This window comes from Schistocerca gregaria, chromosome 9 (genome assembly GCF_023897955.1).
Source record: "Schistocerca gregaria isolate iqSchGreg1 chromosome 9, iqSchGreg1.2, whole genome shotgun sequence".
Taxonomy (NCBI): domain Eukaryota; kingdom Metazoa; phylum Arthropoda; class Insecta; order Orthoptera; family Acrididae; genus Schistocerca; species Schistocerca gregaria.
Window position 1 is genome coordinate 122,139,019 of NC_064928.1, and position 24,788 is coordinate 122,163,806.

The window sequence follows — 24,788 nt, forward strand, 5'->3', positions numbered from 1 at the left end:
CCCTGTGGAGGATCTATGATTGGTCCACGGACTGGCAGCTGTGAGGGAAAGTAAATAAATGCAACCCACTCCACGCAAACAGGCGAAGAGATATTTTTTACATTAGCGAGTGAAGAAAACCCATGAAGTCACGATCGCACATGAATTTTTTTTATTTGGATGCATTACTAGTTTCGGCTAACAGTCGAGCCATGTTCAGATGATAAAACGTTGCTTAGTTTGGTGTCATTATTGCTTATCACATTGTTGAAATCTTTCTTAAATGTAGGACGTTACGGCAATGTATATATGATCATCTGCGTTACGACTTGACGTAAATATTGATTGTGTCAGTTATGAAGTTTTAACGGCATAGCATCTTTGGTAAGACGATGTCTTTTACATGTAAACATTTTAGTGAATAGTTCCACATACAAATATTGTTCTTTTTTTTTCACTGTAATTTCTCGCCATTAATGTACACTTCCAGTTTTACGACCATCGTTCAGTGACACTGGTCAAGATGATGAAAAGCTGTATGGATGTTGTGGTGTGCGTACTGTAAGACCTTCGGATACACACCATCGCCGACCGGAGTGGCCTTGCGGTTCTAGGCGCTACAGTCTGGAGCCGAGCGACTGCTACGGTCGCAGGTTCGAATCGTGCCTCGGGCATGGATGTGTGTGATGTCCTTAGGTTAGTTAGGTTTAATTAGTTCTAAGTTCTAGGCGACTGATGACCTCAGAAGTTAAGTCGCTTAGTGCTCAGAGCCATTTGAACCATTTGAACACACATCATCGGATCATTTGACTTGTCGCTCTAACGAAGCAAGCGAGTGTCAGCAATATGTCTCGTGGTTTTATCGTGGCGTGTTTATCTTCTGCCATTAGGTCAGACGATAGAAATGCCACTGGCACGGTTAGAGTAGCAAATTGACGGTGACCAACTTTAAACAGAACTTGATTAATTTTCAATCACATTTATTAAAATAATAACAATCATAAAAATAACTTAACTTGGTTCTGGAGGCTATTTACAATTCACAATCTCAAGTTCCTTTGGTCTTGGTACGTTAATCTTATTCTCACATATCTCTGATACTTGACAAAGTGTCTATTCATTTATCTTGATAGCTATGTACAGGAATATGGTAATCTTATTAGGCGCAGACTGAAACTTGACCACAGACTAAGGCAGACTGACTAATTGGAGGTCTGTACACTCGTTATAATACCTCGCGCGTTCAGGTATCACTGCGCAAGTGTGATCCGCGAGGAGAAAAGGTTTTACGTTAGCAGCAATCTCATTGGCTGCGTTACACATTGATACGCGGATTGGCGGAAGCAGAATTTGGTCCGTCTCTATGGCAGCGCCATCTCGTAGTGCGGAGATGGACGAGCGCTGCGCCTGCGCTGTTGTGCTTAGCGGGGCGCGCTCTATTGGGAAAGTTGTGTACGCGCTGACTACGCGGAACTACGTACACAACAGATGTTGTCATTTCAAGGAAGAATTTAGTGATGTGTGAAGCCGTAACGGCACAAACACTAATGAAGAATATTTTATGATCTGAAGATGACTAGACTGTTAGCCGCAACTAGTAATCCATTCGAATAAAGAAAATATCATGTGTGATCTTGATTTCGTGGGTTTTCAGTCCCTCACATAAGTAAAAAATTTACAACAAATCGCAGATCCCTGCTTGACAATGTTAACATACTTGGGTTTGTTACTGTTCGATTACGCTATTGGTGAAAATTCACCAAAAACAGTAACTGTCGCAAAGTACCCAGGAGGCATCCTAGAGCGGAATGACGATATAAGACAAACTGCAGGAAAAGCAGATGACAAACTGACATTCACTGGAAGAATCTTAAGGAAATGCGATGTGCCCGAGGAGGAATGGTTTCTTCGTTCAGACATTTGTATTCAAGATAATGAAACAAAATTTATTTTATAGGTTGACTCTTACACATAGGATTACAGCAACCAGCCACTTCTTGCAATGCTATTTATTTATTTAAGCAGCGCCATTAACGGCTTCGAACCTATAGGTTCATCTTCAGACGGGTAGTTCACGTTTTACATTGGATTTCATCTTTTGTTTCTCCATTTACTTGAAATCTAATGTAAAAGGTGTACTAGCTGTCTGAAGATGAACCAATCGGTTCGAAACCGGCAACGGTGCTGTTTAAATAAATAAGCAGTGTCCGATTACTGTAATCTTCTGTGTAAGAGTCAACCTATATTTTGTACACAACCATGGGCTCAAAATGCCAGTTTTTGACAAAACAGCATAAAAATTATTTTACATTTTTTGATATCTTAGCTGTTTTTCTACATAGTCAGTGAGCAAATATAAACATTTGTTGTAGCCTACTAGAAGCTTCCCTGCGCCTTCTGCAAACTCAGTTGCTGCCAGGTTGCTGAAATGGTCACTAATTTTCTACTTAATCTCGGTAGCATCTCCACAGTGCTTTGCGACCAAACAAAAATCATTAGATTTGGAAAGAAGGTTGCTAATCACTCGGGGTCACTCTGAGACACTAAGACGGATGAAAACACAATGGTATTACAGACACTGGCTGTGAGCAGGCATTTATTGAAATCAACGGTGAATGTTGAAATTTTATGCCGGACCAGGATTAGAACCCGGGTCTCCTGCTTATTGGACACAGCGATCATTACAGCTGCATGCGTTCCATCAGATAGAAATCTTCAATTTCTAATGTAGTGCCCTTTGCCCATTATCCTCGTTACTCACAGCATTTCGCCGATTCACGTAAGAGTTTGATTCTGCTGTGCATCTGCACTGAAGAGATTATAGGCCGTTTCGCATTAATAATATATACACGGTGTCTCATTTATCTTGCTCACCCAAAAGAACTTTTTTGTTGCGTTAAATAAAAAATGGTTTCAACCAGTTCGTGGTGAGGGTTGAGAGATTGCAGGGCACTCTCACTTTTGATTCAGTGTAGGGAATACGATCTGCGGTGTGTTGACTCCATACATTGTGATGAAATGGTGGGCAGCAGTTTATGGTCTTGTTTGCGTGCTCTAGGGAAAGAAATACAGTAAGCTTTACCTGCGTTCAGAGGAACAGGGTGCCGACTTAAACGACTGCAGTAAAAGCACGGCGTTGGTGGGGCGACAAAGCGCGTTTTTTTCTGGTGAACGGAGAGGAGACATTTCCAGAAGCCCCATGCGGCCGTCGCATTATACAGAAACACATTAAGCTTTGGGGCTAGACATCCGGGTGTACAGCCTAGAGCCGAAAAGTCGCCGACAGCGCATTGTAGGCTTTGTTAGCGAGCAAGCCACCAAAAGAAATGTAAACATTCTGCAAATGTCCGTGGGACAGGGAAACTGGGGCCGAGACTTCCAGACTCTGTTTCAAAACATGTTTTATCAATGCGAGTTTATGACCGTTCTTTGCAAACTTCGAAATGGACGCAACAGGGAAGATAACAAGCTGTTTATGGAGGGATGTGCTTCCACCCTGTATTGTGTTAGCAAAAGACATGGCGAACATGTGGGAAAGAGGTCGTGAAGCTGATTTTTTTCCATTTTCTGCTAATTAAGTCTCTGATTGGTCAAATCGGTATGCAGTGCAAAGACCATTCACAGAGCTTAGAATGATGGGCTCCAGCTCATGATTCCCTTGTGTGAAAATTGAAAATGGGGGAAGTCCAAAAAGATAAATGTGCTTTTGGAACCGAGCTGACGAGGAAACGGAGAGAAAGGGAGATTGGCACTCTTGTACAAGTCTCTTGTACTGGCACAACGCTAGTAAAGAAAATGAGGGAAGTCAAAAAAGATAAATGTGCTTTTGCAACCGAGCTGACGAGGAAACGGAGAGAAAGGGAGATCGGCACTCTTGTACAAGTCTCTTGTACTGGCACAACGCTAGTAAAGAACTGCAGGTCTCTACCAAAACGGTGAGACTTTATGACCTCTGCTAGGGTGCGACTTAGAGCCCGTGCAAGTCACCTCCTGAACCGTCAGAGGTACTGCTTATATCATAACAGTCACAACGAGTGACGCGTGGTTGTACTTATTTGTCTTGAGTCGGCCGTCTAAACATTTGACGTATTCCGACATGCACAGTCGTGCCACAGAGTCAAATTGGTTTGGCAGACCAGCAAACGGGTCCACCTGCACACGGGAATCTGTCTGGGTTTCAGAGGCTCTTAAGGAAGTACCTGCGTTCTGATTTAACCAATCGCAAGACTGCATAATTGCATTTTTCGGGAACGCGCATCTAATAACAGATTGCCGCTGTCCATGGCTTCAGGAGCCGAATGCATCGTAGAGTGCCACCTTGACCAGAAGAATGGTAAAGTATTCACTGCTGCGACGTAGGGCTATAATATCTACACTCCTGGAAATTGAAATAAGAACACCGTGAATTCATTGTCCCACGAAGGGGAAACTTTATTGACACATTCCTGGGGTCAGATACATCACATGATCACACTGACAGAACCACAGGCACATAGACACAGGCAACTGAGCATCCATTATGTCGGCACTAGTACAGTGTATATCCACCTTTCGCAGCAATGCAGGCTGCTATTCTCCCATGGAGACAATCGTAGAGATGCTGGATGTAATCCTGTGGAACGGCTTTCCATGCCATTTCCACCTGGCGCCTCAGTTGGACCAGCGTTCGTGTTGGACGTGCAGACCGCGTGAGACGACGCTTCATCCAGTCCCAAACATGCTCAATGGGGGACAGATCCGGAGATCTTGCTGGCCAGGGTAGTTGACATACACCTTCTAGAGCACGTTGGGTGGCACGGGATACATGCGGACGTGCATTGTCCAGTTGGAACAGCAAGTTCCCTTGCCGGTCTAGGAATGGTAGAACGATGGGTTCGATGACGGTTTGGATGTACAGTGCACTATTCAGTGTCCCCTCGACGATCACCAGAGGTGTACGGCCAGTGTAGGAGATCGCTCCCCACACCATGATGCCGGGTGTTGGCCCTGTGTGCCTCGGTCGTATGCAGTCCTGATTGTGGCGCTCACCTGCACGGCGCCAAACACGCATACGACCATCATTGGCACCAAGGCAGAAGCGACTCTCATCGCTGAAGACGACACGTCTCCATTCGTCCCTCCATTCACGCCTGTCGCGACACCACTGGAGGCGGGCTGCACGATGTTGGGGCGTGAGCGGAAGACGGCCTAACGGTGTGCGGGACCGTAGCCCAGCTTCATGGAGACGGTTGCGAATGGTCCTCGCCGATACCCCAGGACCAACAGTGTCCCTAATTTGCTGGGAAGTGGTGGTGCGATCCCCTACGGCACTGCGTAGGATCCTACGGTCTTGGCGTGCATCCGTGCGTCGCTGCGGTCCGGTCGCAGGTCGACGGGCACGTGCACCTTCCGCCGACCACTGGCGACAACATCGATGTACTGTGGAGACCTCAAACCCCACGTGTTGAGCAATTCGGCGGTACGTCCACCCGGCCTCCCGCATGCCCACTATGCGCCCTCGCTCAAAGTCCATCAACTGCACATACGGTTCACGTCCACGCTGTCGCGGCATGCTACCGTGTTAAAGACTGCGATGGAGATCCGTATGCCACGGCAAACTGGCTGACACTGTCGGCGGCGGTGCACAAATGCTGCGCAGTTAGCGCCATTCGACGGCCAACACCGCGGTTCCTGGTGTGTCCGCTGTGCCGTGCGTGTGATCATTGCTTGTACAGCCCTCTCGCAGTGTCCGGAGCAAGTATGGTGGGTCTGACACACCGGTGTCAATGTGTTCTTTTTTCCATTTCCAGGAGTGTATATAGCGAAACAAACACTGGTAGCGGTTACTTCTGTAAAATATCTGGGAATATGCGTGTGGAACGATTTGAAGTGGAATGATCATATAGAATTAATTGTTGGTAAGGCGGGTACCAGGTTGAGATTCGTTGGGAGAGTCCTTAGAAAATGTAGTCCATCAATAAAGGAGGTGGCTTACAAAACACTCTTTCGACCTATACTTGAGTATTGCTCATCAGTGTGGGATCCGTACCAGATCGGGTTGACGGAGGAGATAGAGAAGATCCAAAGAAGAGCGGCTCGTTTCGTCACAGGGTTATTCGGTAAGGGTGACAGCGATACTGAGATGTTTAGCAAGCTCAAGTGGCCTCTCTGCAAGAGAGGTGCTCTGCATCGCGGAGTAGATAGCTGTCGAGGTTTCGAGAGGGTGCGTTTCTGGATGAGGTATCGAATATATTGCTTCCTCCTACTTATACCTCCCGAGGAGATCACGAGTGTAAAATTAGAGAGATTCGAGCGCCCTCGGAGGCTTTCCGGCAGTCGTTCTTCCCGCGAACCTTACGCGACTGGAAAAGGAAAGGGAGGTAATGACAGTGGCACGTTAAGTGCCCTCCGCCACACACCGTTTGGTGGCTTGCGGAGTATAAATGTTGATGTAGACGTAGATTATTTATGCGCCTGTCAGCGAGGCGTACTTACTGTCGAACTAAGACACGTAACGAAATTCGCAAAGACTTTGTGCCCTGGGGTTGATACGTCCCATGTCTACTACCCCTGTCAGCAGTTCGATGAAACTGCACTACAACGTCACACAGTCTCCATCGGCCACCGAAGATTCGTTTTTTCCATCGATATACGTATGAATATCAATTTGTGACCAATTTGCATAACTCCTTCATGACACATCTTTTTTTTTTTTTTTTTTTTTTTTTTTTTTTTTTTTTTTTTTTTTTTTGGGAAGATACATCATGCACAAGAACCAACAGAAGACCAAGAACGAAATGCTGTCATTCAAAAGCGTTTAATAGATCCAGTCTTTAAGTCCTACTGTTCAATGTATACATCGAAGAAGCACTGATGGCAGTAAAAGTTAGGTTCAGGAGAGGGATTATCATTCAGGGTGAAACGATGTCATCGATAAGATCTGCTGATAACATTTCCACCCCCTGTGTAAGCGAGGGAGAACTGCAGGGCCATTTGAATGGGATGAAGAATCTAGTGAGTACAGAATACAGCTTGAGAGTAAGCCAATGAAAGAGTAATATAATGAGGAGACAACGTTAACATCAAAACTGGAGAGCACAAAGCAGGTGAAGTGAAGGAATTCTGCGATCTTGAAAGCAAAGTAACTCATGACGGACAAAGGAAGGTGGAAGTAAAAAGTAGAGTAACACTGGGAATAGAGCACTCCTGGCTAAAATAAGTCTACTAGTTTAAAAAATGGGTCTTAATCCGAGGAAATATGGACTTTTGGAGTACGGTATTATATGGTAGTAATACAGGGGACTGTAAAAAAAAAAGAAAAAAAAAGAACCAGGACATAAGAGAATCGAAGATTTGGGATGCGGTGTGATAACGTGATGTTAAATTACGTGGCCTGATATGGAATAAGAAGGGTCTCCATAGAATTTTGGAAGGGAGGAACATATGGAAAATAATGACAAGAAGAAGGACTTGTAGTAAAACATCAGGGAACAACCTTCATGGTACTAAAGGGAGCTGCAGAGAGTAAAAGCTGTAGAGGAAGACATAGACATAAATCCAGGAAACAAGAGGACATAGGTTTCCAGGTGTTACTCTAAGATGAAGAGGTTCGTGCAGGAGAGGAATTAGTGGCTGGATTCTCATCTCCTGAATCCCGAAGAATTGCGCACGAATATACAGAAAAATTTAAACAGATTTTCGACGAGCGCCACCCGCTGCATGGTTCTTCATGTGGACGTAGCAGACTTAAATTCCGCAAGAGATTTCTCACTAGTGAATTGAACGAGCCTCCGAAGGAGTACCCTGCCTCACGAGAAATACCCAGCGGCAGTACATCAAGCTGGAAGATTTGGAGAACACTGAACCGCATCGGAACAGGCGAAGCACGAGTTAAAGCAAACCTAGTCAAATGGGGCTTCAAGGACGAAGGAGACAACAAATGCGACTGTGGTGAAGTTCAGGATATGGAACACCTTCTACAGTGTTCCATCTGCCCCACAAGGTATACCCTTGACGAACTATGGCTTGAGAAGAGAGAAGCATTGGACTTGGCCCGACATTGGGCTGAAAGGCTTTGAACAAATCTCTGGACACGAAAAAGGAAAGTAAAGTAAGTGGCAGGGCGCATCAAAGCAGTCACAAACTGATGACTCAAGAAAGAAAACGTTAAGTGCTGGAGAGACTTGGTCTCTGCTCACCCTGGACGAAGCTCGTGGCAGGCGACGCCCTCTCCAGGAAGCGGTCGATGTCCATCTGGCCCGCTGGAGCCGCTCCAGACACGACGAAGCGCACCGACTCGAGGTGGCGGCGCTGCACCATGGGGTGTCCCCCCAAGAACAGCACCATAGGCGGCACCAGGAACAGCAGTTGGGGCTGCAACCACAACACGGCGGCCGTCCTTCACTTACAAATCAGGCACATCTCAATATTCTCGTTTCATCACCACTCATTAGGTCTCTAGCCACTGTACGACCAGAAGAAAAGAGTTTAGTCTCTCGTCGATAGTGCGACCATTAGAGACAGGGCTCGAGGCCAGGATACGAAACTATGGGAAGGAGATAGTCCGTGACCCTTTTCAAGGGAACCATACTGTCATTTGCCTGAAGCGGTTTATGGAGATCACGGGAAACATAAATTTGGATTTCTGGATGGGGATTTGAACCGATGTTCTCCAGAATGCGAGTCCAGTTATAACGGTACCACCGACAACCGTAAATCTATGCTAACGTTATACCTCTGTGAGGAGTTTTTGAGAAAGTTGACCGTGAGATAACCTAATGGAAACAGAACAATCAAACTGGGATTCTTTTCCTAAACACTCCAGCAGAGTACAACCAACAGTAAACAGGTGGGTTTGGAACAGACGTTTTCCCAGCACAAAAGCAAGTTGTAACATTCCATATTAAATCGGTCGCCAGTGTCTATGCTTGTGCATTAAACCCACTTTAACACAGTATATAGTTCTTTCTTAAACTCAGTTTGAAGCAACTAAATAGAATGCAAATCAAACTACACTGGCTCTGAAGGAGCCTTTACATTGTTTCTTTAGCTAGCCTAGTCCATAAGGACAACCTTTCTTGGTTTTAAGAACCATGCTCATTAAGGGAAGTACACCGGTATGTATGAGAAATGGTAAGTTGGGGAAGGAGACCAGACAGCGAGGTCATCGGTCTCATCGGATTAGGGAAGGACGGGAAAGGAAGTCGGCCGTGCCCTTTGAAAGGAACCATCCCGGCATTTGCCTGGAGCGGTTTAGGGAAATCACGGAGAACCTAAATCAGGATGGCCGGACGCGGGATTGAACCGTCGTCCTCCCGAATGCCAGTCCAGTGTCTAACCACTGCACCACCTCGCTCGGTGAGAAATGGTAAGTATTCTTATCAATAATTATTAAGTAAAGCTCAACAAACTGCAACTGTTGAAGTATCAAATGTGCTTCCACAAGTAGTCTTTTGACCAACTCAAAAACATAATTGGCTGTGCGAATGACAACACAACATTAAATTCAAGTATAGTCACTTTCTCATAATAAATTAGGACACTCGGAATTAAGTTCACTAGGACAGGATTCCTGTCCACGTTTGTGATTTGGAATTATGACAGGTGTAAGACAGAGTTTTTTTAGCAACGCCACGATTGTTAATCCATTTACAGAGTGCCAATTATGAACAATTTAGTGAAAGGCTGGTGGCTCTGGTGGAGAAATTTGCAGTGGCTATTAACCTGGCGGCGATACAGTCATGGCTGTACTGTTGGTCTCGTCCTGTAACTGATCTCCTTGGCGTAGATATTATGTATAGGGCCAAAAAACATGCCATGATAATGGTACCACCAATGCAGCATCCGAGGTCCAGAAATACTGCCGTTAAGCTATTCTGGCCTCAAAACGGCAGGAATATCAGCCACAATTATCCGCTCCTGCTAACGAGATGTTACCCACAGTATTGCTCAGCCCAGACTCATCCGTCACAAAGATGAAGTTGCCACTTACGCGCCAACCACACGTTTTCCACTCCGTCAGGTTACTTCCGTAGCTGCAGGGCGCCCCTACATCTCTTACATTCAACCCTATCTTCCATAACTATGGACGAAGTCATTTACGGTATATTATATAGCATATCATTTCAGTAATTATTTAAATTCACAAGCATAATTTAAACAAAATTTCACATAACTGAAACATGTATACATAGTCAAAGAATTTCCATGACAGATACAACATTATACGTACGCAGTAGCCGGCCGCGGTGGTCTCGCAGTTAAGGTGTCTTTTTATTTTTACATTTTTCAGTGCTCTAGGTGTTCATAGTACCTTATTCTATACCTTATGTTTGTCTTCCACAGCCGGCCGGGGTGGCCATGCAGTTCTAGGCACTACAGTCCGGAACCGCGTGACTGCTACGGTCGCAAGTTCGAATCCTGCCTCGGGCATGGCTGTGTGTGCTGTCCTTAGGTTAGTTAGGTTTAAGTAGTTCTAAGTTCTAGGGGACTGATGACCACAGATGTTAAGTCCCATAGTGCTCAGAGCCATTTGAACCATTTTTGAACCATACACAGTACTACACATTGACATAGAAACATCGATGCAGGTACAAAATAGGTCGAAAATAGATGTTACTCAGTGAGCTGACTACCGAGTCACCTCGATCGGTGTTTGTTATCCTTAATAGACACTCTAACGAATTGGGGGGTGAAAGGGTGGGGTAAGGTTACTGGTAAGTAAGTTGTTTATTTCTAGTAAGGTGCCTCACCCCCCCCCCCCCCCTTTTGAACCTGGATTCGTTACATAATCGAACTTCCACATATAAAAAATGACAGCTTCAAACGTCTGATTACTTAATGCGTTAAATATTTAACGTTAATCATGTAAAATCTTTACGGTTGAAGTCACAAAATCCTAGTTACACTGGTGTTATTACTTTCGTATTATTTACCAACAGCCTAATGAACAAGTTTAGAAAAGGTCTGAAACCACCGGGTCATTCAAAAAGAAACAACAGATATCAGTTATTTACTACAGACAAACTGCAAAAGACAGAAACTAATTGCACATGTCACTGGATAGAGGAAGTTTCAATATTTTTGAAACAGCTCCGCTGTTGTTCATTTATAGCACTATGGCGACTTCACTACGAGGGAAATCATTTTGTGCGTTGGAGTTTGCGCGTCGTCAATCCATTGTTTACGTGCATTCTGCCGGCGATTCAGCAAGAAGCCGCCTCTGCAAAAGTAGATTTATGACTGGCACACAAAATTCTTCGAAGTTGATTGCATACGCAAAGGGCAGAGAACTTGGCCATGCACGTCTGACGAAAATGTAGAGTATCCAAGATGCGTCCACACAGAGCGCTCGGAAGTCCACAAGACGGCAGGCCAGGGACTTCATCTTCCCCAGACAACTTTGTGGCGTGTTCTGAAACGACGCCTGCATGTGAAATCATACAAGTTGCAGTTACTGCAGCAACTGCATCCCGGCGACCGTAACAAAAGTTACGAATTTCGCATTTCAGTTCTCCAGGATACGGCAGATGACACTTTATCCGAACGACTCATCTTTTCGGACTAATCGAAGTTTTATCTATCGGGTAAAGTAAACAGCCATAGTGTAAGAATTTGGAAGTCACAAAATCCTGGTATGGTCGCCGAACATGAAAGTGACTCATAGAGCCTCGCGAAGTGGTCGCGCAGTTGGGGACGCCACGTCACAGACTGCACGGCTCCTCCCGCCGGAGGTTCGAGTCATTCCACGAGCATCGATGTGTGTTGTGTTCTTAGCATAAGCTAGTTTTAGTTACTTTAAGTAATTTGTTAGTGGAGGGACCGAGGACCTCAGCAGTTTAGTCCCTTAGGAATTCACACAGAAAAACACTCACAGCAACTGAAGAATTTTCTCCTGCTGGAATTGCCCAAGTCCGTCGGAATGCACAATGGACATTAATGGATGCAGGTGATCAGACAGGTTGCTTACGTACGTGTCACCTGTCAGAGCCGTATCTAGATGTATTACCGGTTCCACGTCACTCCAACTCAGCACGCTACACACTATTAGAGCCTCCATCAGCTTAAACAGTCCCCTGCTGACTTGCAGTGTGCATGGATTCATGAGTTTGTCTCTATACGCGTACAAGTCCAACTGCTGGACACAATTTGAAACGAGACTCGTCCGACCAGGCAACATATTCCCAGTCATCAACAGTCCAATGTCGGTGTTGACGGGCCCAGGCGAGGAGTAAAGCTTTGTGTCGTGCAGTCATCAAGGGTACACGAGGTGGCTTTCGGCTCCGAAACCCCATTTCGATTATGATTCTTTGAACGGTTCGCACGCTGACACTTGTTGATGGCCCAGTACTGAAATCTGCAGAAATTTGTGGAAAGGTTGCACTCCTGTCACATTGAACGATTCTCTTCAGTTGCCGTTGGTCGTGTTCGTGCAGGATCTTTTTCCGGAAGCAGCGATGTCGGAGACCTGATGTTTACCGGATTCCTGATATTCACGGTACACTTGTGAAAGGGTCGTGCAGGAAAATCCCTACTTCATGGCTACCTCGGAGGTGCTGTGTCCCATCGCTCGTGCGCCGACTATAATAGCAAGTTGAAACTCATTTAAATCTTAATATTCTGCCACTGTAGCATCAGTAACCGGTCTAACAACTGTGCCAGACACTTGTTATCTTATATAGGCGTTACTGACCGCATCGCTGTATTTGAATACGCATGCATATACCAGTTTCTTTGGCGATTCAATGTATATACCAAATAATTTGACATTCGCATTTGGATTTCGTTATGAATAGATTTTACCGTAGTGTAACTGGAAGCGGGCAGGGGTGCTTCTGTGTCCTACAGATACGTGTATTCAGATGCAGAAGTTCAGCAGACGTACACACATTCCTGACAACCAACAGGACATGTTGCAGCTTTGACACTGCTCCGTTTACCTCATTGCTTTCTTAGTCTCTGGTGTCCTTTAGACTTGAAGCGCCTACATCGTGCCATAACTGTAACCAGATCTCATTTGCCCAACGTCTTTGCTGCACCTTTGCATAACAGTAAATTGTTCTCCAATTCCTCCTTCAGTTCAGCCATACCCTGGAAGGATCTTCCCTGATGCCTGCTTCTTATCCAAAACCACTGCATCCAAGAGGAGATGAAAGCTTTATCTGTTATCATCGGTGCAGATTCCCTCTCTGCACATCCCAACTGTTTTCTTCCTGTCAAATACGGAACAAGTATCTCTCTCACACTATAAACTATATGTGAGTTTCTCATTCCTTTCTATTTCTATTTTCGTCTTAACATCTCATCTGCTAATCTTACCCTACTTTTTCTTGGTTTTTCCTCTGACCAGTCAACTCCTTCTCCACATTGGTTTCTTCTGCACTGGTGTCATATTGTTATATGTCACTACTCACATATAAGGAGTACATTTCTGATTGTTTAAAGGACTAAAATTTCGTAAACTGCATATATTCATTACTATGCATATCATCATTATTATTGTCACTTTCATTACAATTATATATTGTTCATGTGCCGCACGAACTGTTGTGTTTGCTTACTGAGGAAGTCTGGTTAGATGTAACACAGTGCGTGAAGGCCCTAATCCTTACATACATTAGTAAATATATGAATGTGTAGTTAAAAGAAGTGCTTGAAGAGTGAGGCACCCATTAACGACGTGCAGCTGACGCATTTCATCTTACGTTAGGATGCATTAAGCAAAAAAAGAAACAGAAATGGTTTGTTTGATAGCGAGCGGTAATGCTCACTGTTTACACAGAGAGTAGATCTTATACAGATTTTCGATGTAGGGTAGGTTTGCCATTAATGGACAGGACGTCGCTGTATTTTTGATTGTGCGATGACTGCTACTATCCAAATGTGCTTAACCGATTTAAATCCTGATAAACAAGCCACCATCTTAATTTGAAATCTGTATGTTACAGTGAAGACATGATGTAATTGCATGAAAGAAATTGTTTTATGTGATGTAGAGTCGGGTGATAGCAGTGATTGTTCCAGGTGTACTCGTCTTATACCATTAGTAAGTGCATCTCATCTACTTGTATTTTTTGCAGTAATTTCCTATCTAATGGCGTGCATGGCAGATCTTATGGCGTAGACACCATGAACGGACCACTGGGCCCTTTCACAAAACACCGTAAAAGTACTTTAGGATATCGTCTGTGCAAACTGTGTTAGGATATACCGTATTTATTTCACTGGCAAGAAATACGTGCAAGAGGCTATTGCTGGTCCTCTGCTAAGAACGTGAATATAATTTAAAGTGCAAATACTATATTTTTCAAACAATAACTGCAACTAAATATTTAACTATTGATAATAAATTATTCTAGCATATTAAATTTATTCTAGCAAACTGAGTTAAAAACAGTGGTTATTTAGTCCTATAATATTGCTATCACGTGTACTCTTTTTTTTTTTTTCAATGTGAATCACTCTGATCCATCGAATGAAGAGTTACCAGAAGTGAGACAGACAGCACCAAAAACACCAACAGAGATAAAAGGGGTGTTAGGTTTAACAGCATGTTTGGAAACCTCAGCAGGATAGCCAACAATCTCAAAAGTCATCGGAAAAAATAGACTGGATTCAGTCGTTTGACTGTTTTTTTCCCTATCCCAAAAGCTGCCATATCACTGAATGTCAGGTCAAGAAAAATCACAAAAAAAGCTTTAATACTGACAAATTATCCCTACAGAGATCAATTAGGACGAAGAGCTAAACCACCCGGTAACCTACAGAGACACCGATATAGGCATGCATATACAAATACAGAGATATGTAAACAGGCAGAATACGGCGCTGCGGTCGGCAACGCCTATATACAACACGTGTCTGGCGCGATTGTAACATCGGTTGCTGTTGCTACAACGGCAGGTTTTCCAGAGTTAAGAGAGTTTTAACGTGGCTTTCTCCCATGGAGACGATCGTAGAGATGCTGGATGTAGTCCTGTGGAACGGCTTTCCATGCCATTTCCACCTGGCGCCTCAGTTGGACCAGCGTTCGTGCTGGACGTGCAGACCGCGTGAGACGACGCTTCATCCAGTCCCAAACATGCTCAATGCGGGACAGATCCGGAGATCTTGCTGGCCAGGGTAGTTGACTTACACCTTCTAGAGCACGTTGGGTGGCACGGGATACATGCGGACGTGCATTGTCCTGTTGGAACAGCAAGTTCCCTTGCCGGTCTAGGAATGGTAGAACGATGGGTTCGATGACGGTTTGGATGTACCGTGCACTATTCAGTGTCCCCTCGACGATCACCAGAGGTGTACGGCCAGTGTAGGAGATCGCTCCCCACACCATGATGCCGGGTGTTGGCCCTGTGTGCCTCGGTCGTATGCAGTCCTGATTGTGGCGCTCACCTGCACGGCGCCAAACACGCATACGACCATCATTGGTACCAAGGCAGAAGCGACTCTCATCGCTGAAGACGACACGTCTCCATTCGTCCCTCCATTCACGCCTGTCGCGACACCACTGGAGGCGGGCTGCACGATGTTGGGGCGTGAGCGGAAGACGGCCTAACGGTGTGCGGGACCGTAGCCCAGCTTCATCGAGACGGTTGCGAATGGTCCTCGCCCATACCCCAGGAGCAACAGTGTCCCTAATTTGCTGGGAAGTGGCGGTGCGGTCCCCTACGGCACTGCGTAGGATCCTACGGTCTTGGGGTGCATCCGTGCGTCGCTGCGGTCCGGTCCCAGGTCGACGGGCACGTGCACCTTCCGCCGACCACTGGCGACAACATCGATGTACTGTGGAGACCTCACGCCCCACGTGTTGAGCAATTCGGCGGTACGTCCACCCGGCCTCCCGCATGCCCACTATACGCCCTCGCTCAAAGTCCGTCAACTGCACATACGGTTCACGTCCACGCTGTCGCGGCATGCTACCAGTGTTAAAGACTGCGATGGAACTCCGTATGCCACGGCAAACTGGCTGACACTGACGGCGGCGGTGCACAAATGCTGCGCAGCTAGCGCCATTCGACGGCCAACACCGCGGTTCCTGGTGTGTCCGCTGTGCCGTGCGTGTGATCATTGCTTGTACAGCCCTCTCGCAGTGTCCGGAGCAAGTATGGTGGGTCTGACACACCAGTGTCAATGTGTTCTTTTTTCCATTTCCAGGAGTGTAGAACTCTGACCGGTGACACGTAAGTAAACATCCTGCCCGAGCACCTGCATCCATTCATGTCCATTGTGCATTCCGACGGACTTGGGAAATTCCGGCAGGACAATGCGACACTCCACATGTCCAGAACTGCTACAGAGCACGAGCGATGGGACACAGCATCTCCGAGGTAGCCATAAAATGAGGATTTTCTCGTATGACCATTTCACGAGTGTACCGCGAATATCAGGAATCCGGTAAACCATCAGGTCTCCGACATCACTGCGGCCGGAAAAGATCCTGCACGAACACGACCAAAGGCAACTGGAGAGAAACGTTGAACGTGACAGAAGTGCAACTCTTCCGCAAATTGCAGCAGATTTCAATGCCTGGCCATCAGCAAGTGTCAGAGAGCGAACCATAAAAAGAAAGATCATCGATATGGGCTTTCGGTGACGAAGGACCACTCGTGTACCCTTGATGACTGCACGACACAAAGCTTTACGCCTCGCCTTGGCCCGTCAACACCGATATTGGACTTTTGATGACTTTAAACATGTTGCCTTGTCAGACGAGTCTCGTTTCAAATTCTATTGAGTGTATGCACGTGTACGGCCATGGAGACAACCTCATGAATCAAGGATCCTGCATTAAAGCAGGGGACTGTTCAAGCTGGTGGAAGCTTTGTAATGGAGTGGGGCGCGTACAGTTGGACCCCTGACATGTCTAGATACAACTCTGACAGGTGACATGTAAGTAAGCATCCTGCCTGAGCATTTGCATCCATTCATGTCAACTGTGCATTCCGACTGACTTTGGCAATTAAGGCAAGACAATGCGACACCCCACATGTCCAGAATTGCTACAGAGTGGCTCCAGGAACACTCTTCTGAGTTTAAACACTCCTGCTGTCCACCAAATTCCTGGGACATGAAAATTATTGAGCATATCTGGGATGCCTTGCAACGTGCTGTTCAGAAATCATCTCCACCCCTTCGTACTGTTACGGATTTATGGGCAGCCATGCAGCATTCATGCTGTTAGTTCCCTCCAGCACTACTTCAGACATTAGTCTAGTCTATGCCACGTCGTGTTGCGGCACTTCTGCGTGCTGGCGGGGGCCATAGGCGATATCAGGCAGGTGTACCAGTCTCTTTGGCTCTTCAGTGTATATGTGCAGCCGTGCTACCTGAACGACTTCCGCCTACAGAATCGGAACAAAAATTATATACATAACTTGGAATTAATGTTTCGTATTTATAAATTTAGAACACAAATCTTCCGATAAGTCATTACATAATAATATTATGAATATTTCCTTACATTCTCCTCAATTCGTAGACTTAGTTTCGTCATGTCCTAGCAGTACAACAAACAAGTCTATTGAATTACTCATTTGCTGCTCTTACATAATAGTATTTTGGGTTAAGATGTTAACAATTAATGTGTGTGCGTGAAATATTACGGGACTTAACGACTAAGACCATCAGTCCCTAAGCTTACACACTACTTAACCTAAATCATCCGAAGGACAAACATACACACCCATTCCCGAGGGAGGACTCGAACCTCCGCCGGGACCAGCCGAACAATTAATGCATCATTCTCTTTGCAGGTGCCAGAAAAATGTCGTCTTTCTGGTTGTAAAAACAACTACTAATTGAGCATGGAAGAGGTTTATAGCCCTTTGTTTAGATTCCCAACTGAAGAGAAAATCAGAGAATGCTGGATAAAAAACATCCCCAGAAGTGACTGCAACCCATGCAACAGAAGCGTTGTTTGTATTAAACATTTTGAGGAACGTGATGTGTCGAGAGCAGAGGACTCTGATGGTAGCTGTCACGAGTTTCCTCGTCAGAGGTCACTGCTTTCATCAGGAGTTGTCCCAAAATTATTCACAGGATTACCGCCATATTTAAACAAAGCTCAGCCTCCAGCAGGGTGTGTCCCAGAGATAAGAAAATAATGTACACGTAAAGAAGAGGAGGAGAAGAATAAAGTGTCGTCAAAGCAGGTATTATAGCAAATTTTCAATGTTTGTGTGCTGAGCATCAGGACAGAATAAACAGTGTAGGTAAGTGGAGAGTAACAGTTAAAGACAATAGCATATCATTTTATGCTGTAAATTTTTCCGTAGTCATGTCCGAGATCAAAGTGAGTATAGAAATTAATGACAAACTCATTTTAAATGCATATTTGTGAACGATTTCATTCTGTCATGACATGGGCTTAGTTGCATTTTACCTTCCACGCTTAGAGTAACAAGACAGTCACAAATAGAAAAAAATATATTAGTAGGTATATGAAGTGTGATAGCTGCACACCCTCTATCAGTTGTGTTTTAAATGTAGTAAAGAATATTGCAAAGAAGCTTACTCGGCATTCACAACGTGATACGAGCTCTTGTGCCACTTTTTTGTTTCTGTTGAAACAGATGGATTTGTTGACAATGAATAAGCGGACATATTCGGTTGATAGGATATTGAATGCATTTATAATCTACAGCCAGTCTCCAGCATGCTACACAACATTCCGGTCATGTGGATTACTAAGGCTGCGGTCACAGTGGCTCCGATATCGGTGGATTCAGCCAGTCTCCAGCATGCTACACAACACTCCGGTCATGTGGATTACTAAGGCTGCGGTCACAGTGGCTCCGATATCGGTGGATTCCGACGGCGACCGACGTCGGCCGGAGACGGCCGAATTTTTCAAATCAGTACGCCTCTAGGAGCGCGGCCACACTATAGCCAATCCTATCTCCCGAACGCACAGACTTCGGACATCAATCATTTAAATTAAAATCAGTTTGGTTTCTTCGGTCAAATCGACCGACGATCACACAAAACATGGAGCATGAGAAACTGATAAGTTTAGTCCACGAAGAGTGAGTTTGTGGCAGCCTGGAGATGAAAATAGCATAATCGGGATAGTTCGAAATCTATTGACTGAAATCGCAGGTTTATTCGAAACCTCAAACAGAAAAAATCTTTATTGGAAATTTTAGACGTATATTATAACCTCAAAAATTAATTTGTTCAAATGAAGAGGGCGGCGTATCTTGTGTGCTTATAGCTACTGTACTGGATCTTCTGTGTGCTAGGTTGTCATTAGTTGTCTACAAATTATTATTACTGCCTGCCAGTAGGATAGTGATACTGTTAATATGAAGTGGTTGGCAAATGTGGTGTACGGCATTTGTTTCCACTTTTAAGTGCTTGAGGTTTTCAGAGTAGCTTACGCTACACTTTAAGCTTGTCTTTCACTCGTGTTGCTAAATGACAGTCACTGAAAATCAGTTGACGTACGTCAGCACAAGTTTAAATAGGTATAGCGAAACAGTGTGTTTGTAATTTGCATTTTGAAGGCACCGCGAATTATGTCAAGTACGTAACAGAACGCTTCTCCTCTCATACATTCGTAAAACTTGCCTGGTTATTCCATATTCGTAAAACATGTCTGGTTGTTCCATATTCGTAAAACTTGCCTGATTATTCCATATTCGTAAAACTTGTCCGGTTATTGCATATTCGTAAAACTTGTTATAGGACATAGTGTATAGTACTCACCATGTTCTTTACGAGACAAGAAAGCTTTTTTAGATGTGAGATTGCAACCTGGAAAAATAATTTTTTTCTTTTGCTTACATTTACTGTAGTGGTTCAAATGGCTCTGAACACTATGCAACTTCTGAGGTCATCAGTCGCCTAGAACTTAGAGCTAATTAAACCTAACTAACCAAAGGACATCACACACATCAACGCCCGAGGCAGGATTCGAACCTGCGACCGTAGCGGTCGCTCGGTTCCAGACTGTAGCGCCTAGAACCGCACGGCCAGTAAGGCCGGCTTACTGCAGTGGATCTTTTTGTGTTGTGGTAGGCGAACATCAGCTTTCTGTAAATTACATTATTACTCCATCCTGGCGATGTTTTTATAGCAGTAGAGCGGCGATCATGTTATGTGAAGTGATTTGAAACAGTGGTGTACGTACGGGTTTCCACGTTTTAGTCCTTTTGGTTTTGAGAGTATCTTAAACTAAACTTTTTGTTTGTTTTTCACCCGTATACTGAATGACAGTCATTGAAGTTATTTGACGTATGCCTGCACAATGTTAAATACATTCAGCAAAACAGATTTCGAGTAGGTCCCTACTTGTAGAGGCGTGATTCGAGTTCTGTTAAAAAAATCCAATTCTCGCATTAGAGATGCAGTTCTGGTTCAAGTAAAACCAGAAGTGACACTTTGATATTTGGCATCTGTCGATTACATCTTTCTAATATTTAGGCCTATACCACATTCTGGAAAGCACAGTTTCAAAGTTTTTGTATGATATGTTAGACGCTATTTACAAAGCTCTAAACACTAATTTAAAATGTAATGTTTTCACTCTTGCACATAAACACCTGTTGTAGAAATTTTAAATTTTTTTGTAAACCATATTTTGAAGTAGAACAAGTACACTAAAAGACACTGTAATGTTCATTTTCTTTATTAAAAGCAACGCTCAGTTTGAAATAATACTGCGACTAGGAATATTGTTACTTACTTTTTCAAATCCACTCGGTAAGTGTTTAGAGAGCTGTGAAGCGTATTAGAATCTGGTTATCTGACTATCCAGCCAGAATCGCATCAATTTTCACCGTTTTCAGAAAAAAGTGAGATGCTGTGTAACCACAAACCTACCTTTAATTAATTAGATAATACTTGCTTCCTTAGAAACATATTTTACCCATGCATCGTATAACAGAAACAGGCACTTTCGTCACGTAAATTAACCATTGTGTGCTCAAAACCTCATTGGCAGAAATTTTACAGACCGAAGTTGCACATGCTGCCACTGTAGCATAATAAACCACACTCTGAACAACGTGTTTTGGAGAGATCATTAGTGCAGTGTATCACTGAAACTACAGGTTTTCGTAAGATTAGAGATTAGATTAGATTAATACTTGTTCCATATGTCATGAATACGACACTTCGTAATTATGTGGAACGTGTCAGGTTGATAAAATATGTCTGTACAAGATATTACGTTACACAAAATGTTGCATGACACTAATGTTTAAGTTTTTTTTCGCCTTAATTTATATCTAAAAATTCAGGCAATGAGTAGAAGGAGTTGTCATCTAGAAATTCTTTTAATTTATTTTTAAATGGTGGCTATCTGTCAGGTTTTTGCTGCTGTTTGGTAGGTGACCAAAGACTTTTGTGGCAGCATAATTTACTTCTTTCTGTGCCAAAGTCAGATTTAACCTTGCATAGGGAAGATCCTTTCTCCTGGCGTTATAGCTATATACACTGTTATTACTTTTGAGCTGGGCTGGATTATTAACAACAAATTTCATAAGTGAATATATATACTGTGAGGTTACTGTGAGGATCCGTAGATCCTTAAATCGATGTCTACAGGATGACCGTGGGTGGGCTCCAGCAATTATTCTGATTTAACGTTTTTGAGCAATGAATACTTTTCTACTCAACGATGAATTACCCCAGAATATGATTCCATACGAAAGCAGTGAATGAAAGTAGGCATAGTAAGTTAATTTACTAAGATTCTTATCACCAAAATTTGCAATAATCCTATTAGCATACGTAGCTGAACTCAGACGTTTCAGCAAACCATCAATGTGTTGTTTCCAGTTTAACCTCTCATCAATGGACACACCTAAAAACTTTGAAAATTCTACCTTAGCTACAGACTTCTGTTCAAAGTCTATATTTATTACTGCAGTTGTGCCATTTACTGTACGGAACTGTATATACTGTGTTTTATCAAAATTTAAAGAGAGCCCGTTTGCTGAGAACCACTTAATAATTTTGTGAAAACATCATTAATACTCGCTTATGAATATGAAAACAAGATTGTGGTCCCTTCTGACACTATTCGCTGGTGAGAGAAGGAAAGTGGCGTCACAAAGCGCTTTTAACTTTTGTGGAATGGTGTTTTTCCGTTCATCTCGTATATTTGTAAAACTTGTCAGGTAATTCCAGTAATTGAGGACAGAGTGTACAATAGCCACCACGATCGTTTCGAGAGAGGTACGGCTGGTTTACAGGTACCTTACACTGGCAAAAGCCGCACTGCAGCGCTTGTCTCCAATCACAGAGGCGTCGTGGTATACGTCCCGTCCTTGGGAGGTTAAAAGGTAGCCTGCGTCATACATAAAATAGATTCTAACCTAAGCCAACCTAACCTTACGTCCTCGATCCTGTCAAAAACTGACGAATGACGTCAGACGCACTGTGACGAAGCTGAAGGCCGATGTTATCGTGTGACCTCTGGCGACGGCCTCTGACGACCGTTGTCGCAGCCACTCTGACCTCAGCCTAAATTTACCACTCGTGAAACATATTCAGTAGCTCTGATCTTCACTGAAGATATGTACAACTAATGAAACACAAAGTGTCCATTTTATTAACACTGTTGTGGATAAATGAGAGGGAAAAATTTGTAATTCTACAACTGGCTGAAATTTTCCTTAAACCCTTTATACAGTTTAAGGGTGGACAGTTCATGGATATGCAGGAAATAATACCCCGTCTGAGCCAAAAACTGTGCTTGCCTTTTTTACATCTTCTTTATATGGCAGTTTCAAAGAAATTGTTCACTTGATTCCTATCAAACAGTTGTCAGGCTCACATCTTCACAAATTAACACTTAATGTGTTGCATTTCCTTTCTCCTAGTAGTTTGACTGTTGTTATTATATCTGATAGCAACAGAATCAATAGGAATATGTTTTCACTCTTTGTAAAAAATTCCAGCAGTCTATGTTCCTTCTTGTCTTGTGGTTCCCCTGTGTTTCTTATGTTCGACACTGTTCATTTATTAAAAAGTATTTGGAACAACTGGCTGAACCAGAGAGTCAGTGACAGAACCCTTTAGTGTCCACATTTTCATTCAACATCCAATGACCTGTTAATGGCAAAATTTTCACATATTAAGAATCTATGCAGAAAGGAACTGAACAAGCTCCTTGGTTGATTTAAAAGTCAGTGTATCCCAGTAGCTTATAGAGACACAGTGTCAACCTTGTATGCCATATTTTTAATGAACATGGTGAAAATTCAGGAACTGTACATTTTGTTGAAATTTTACTCCATTGTTGGAATAATATTAATGTTAAGAACTGTACAAAGAGAATTCACAAACGAAATGAGTTGTCTCTTTCACTAATGCTTCTGATGACAGGCTTGAGTTACTTGACAAATTTTTGGTGTGGTTAGACAGAAGGACTTTGAACGCTACCAATTGTCTAACTACAGAAACACATCAAGCACTGTATCTTAGTACATCTGTTATTTCAGAAAGTGACAATGTTCTTTCAGTAGTGCAGCGTGCAGTGTCTTCTGACAGGAAAACTGCAGACTGATAACTTGGAGACATATTTTAGGGGGTATCGTGAATTATCAGGTGGGAACTACCATGTTTCTGTAACCCACGTATTTGAGTCTGAAAAGAAGATGCATATCATGGTGTATTGGGAATAAAGTCTGCAAAAAAAGGACCGGTAAAATTTTCTCCAAAAATAATGAATGGTGTGAGCATCTCAGACGTAATATTTCTGGATGTTGAATGACCCCATTTGTGAGTGTGTTGAACAATTTAAGCATACAAAATGTTGAAGTAGACCAGCCTGTATTTTGTGGTTCTGCAGAATGAAAAGCAACACAATTGCTCAGTTGTAAAACATGCAGTTATGAGCTTTTAATATCCAAAGAGGATGAAACAAAATTCTATCTTATAAAAATCAAAAGCAGCTACTACAGAATCTGGCTGACCAAGGAGTTGATTGATGCATTCCTCTTAGAATATTTGTAACAGACTACCGTCTCCCTGAGAAACACCTTACTGATGTCTACAGATAATTCGTTTCTGTTATGTGTAATATATTGCTGAACATTCCAAGCAGAAGGGAATTAATAGAAAATTAAAAACATAATTTTTGACAAATATGGTAAAACTACCTATATATTTTGACTGGAAAGGATTTTTTTTTAAATTTCAAGAACTTTATGTTCCCACTCTCTTGCACATACCTAAATTTTTTGTGTTTATCATATTTCCAATTTAGTTTTTTGCTGTGTGTTTTTCCTTGCCCGATGGAATGAAATGGGTAAAATGTTTAATAAATAATGATTGTTATTATTAATCTCTTACTGGAAATGTGAATTAATATTTGTCCTTCCTTATGTCATAAATCCCTCCTTTTAATTTTGCTCTGTAATCTAAGTTAATAAAACAGCGGCGACAGCATTATTGCTTGTACATGTTTGCATGTCCACCACACACATCATTTACCGTGTACTGTTTGAACTTGCGTATGGTCACGCCCCACACATAAAATATAGAGAATTTCTTTTATCCACTACTGTTCCAAATTGTAGACCTTTACAAGTTGTTTCAGGAAAAATGACATCACATCAAGCTGATAAATCATTTTAATTGCAGTAGTATTTCAAATAGTGCCATAGATGCCGCAAAACAAGCTTCGGTGTGCTTGCAGCATGTTCTACAGTTTCTAACAGTGTATTATAGACTAAAATTATTGGTTTCATAAAATGACCACAGGTTTTAAAAACTATTTCTGTTACCTACTGTGTTGTGGCAGAGCACAAGGCGACTACTTTTTTGTATCCATGACCTGAATCCTTTAAATCTTTGATTGGTAAGTGTTGGGACGTGACCAC

The 24,788-nt window shown here is 43.3% G+C and overlaps 1 protein-coding gene across 6 annotated transcripts in view; it reads right to left on the reverse strand.

Moving 5' to 3' along the window:
* LOC126291873 (uncharacterized) overlaps positions 1-24,788 on the reverse strand; it is a 234,174-nt gene that overhangs the window by 29,522 nt on the left and 179,864 nt on the right. For all 6 annotated transcript variants that reach the window (XM_049985594.1, XM_049985596.1, XM_049985593.1 and 3 more), the window contains exon 7: positions 8,157-8,331. In XM_049985594.1, the coding sequence (XP_049841551.1) occupies positions 8,157-8,331 (175 nt within the window). The remainder of the gene's footprint in view (positions 1-8,156; positions 8,332-24,788) is intronic.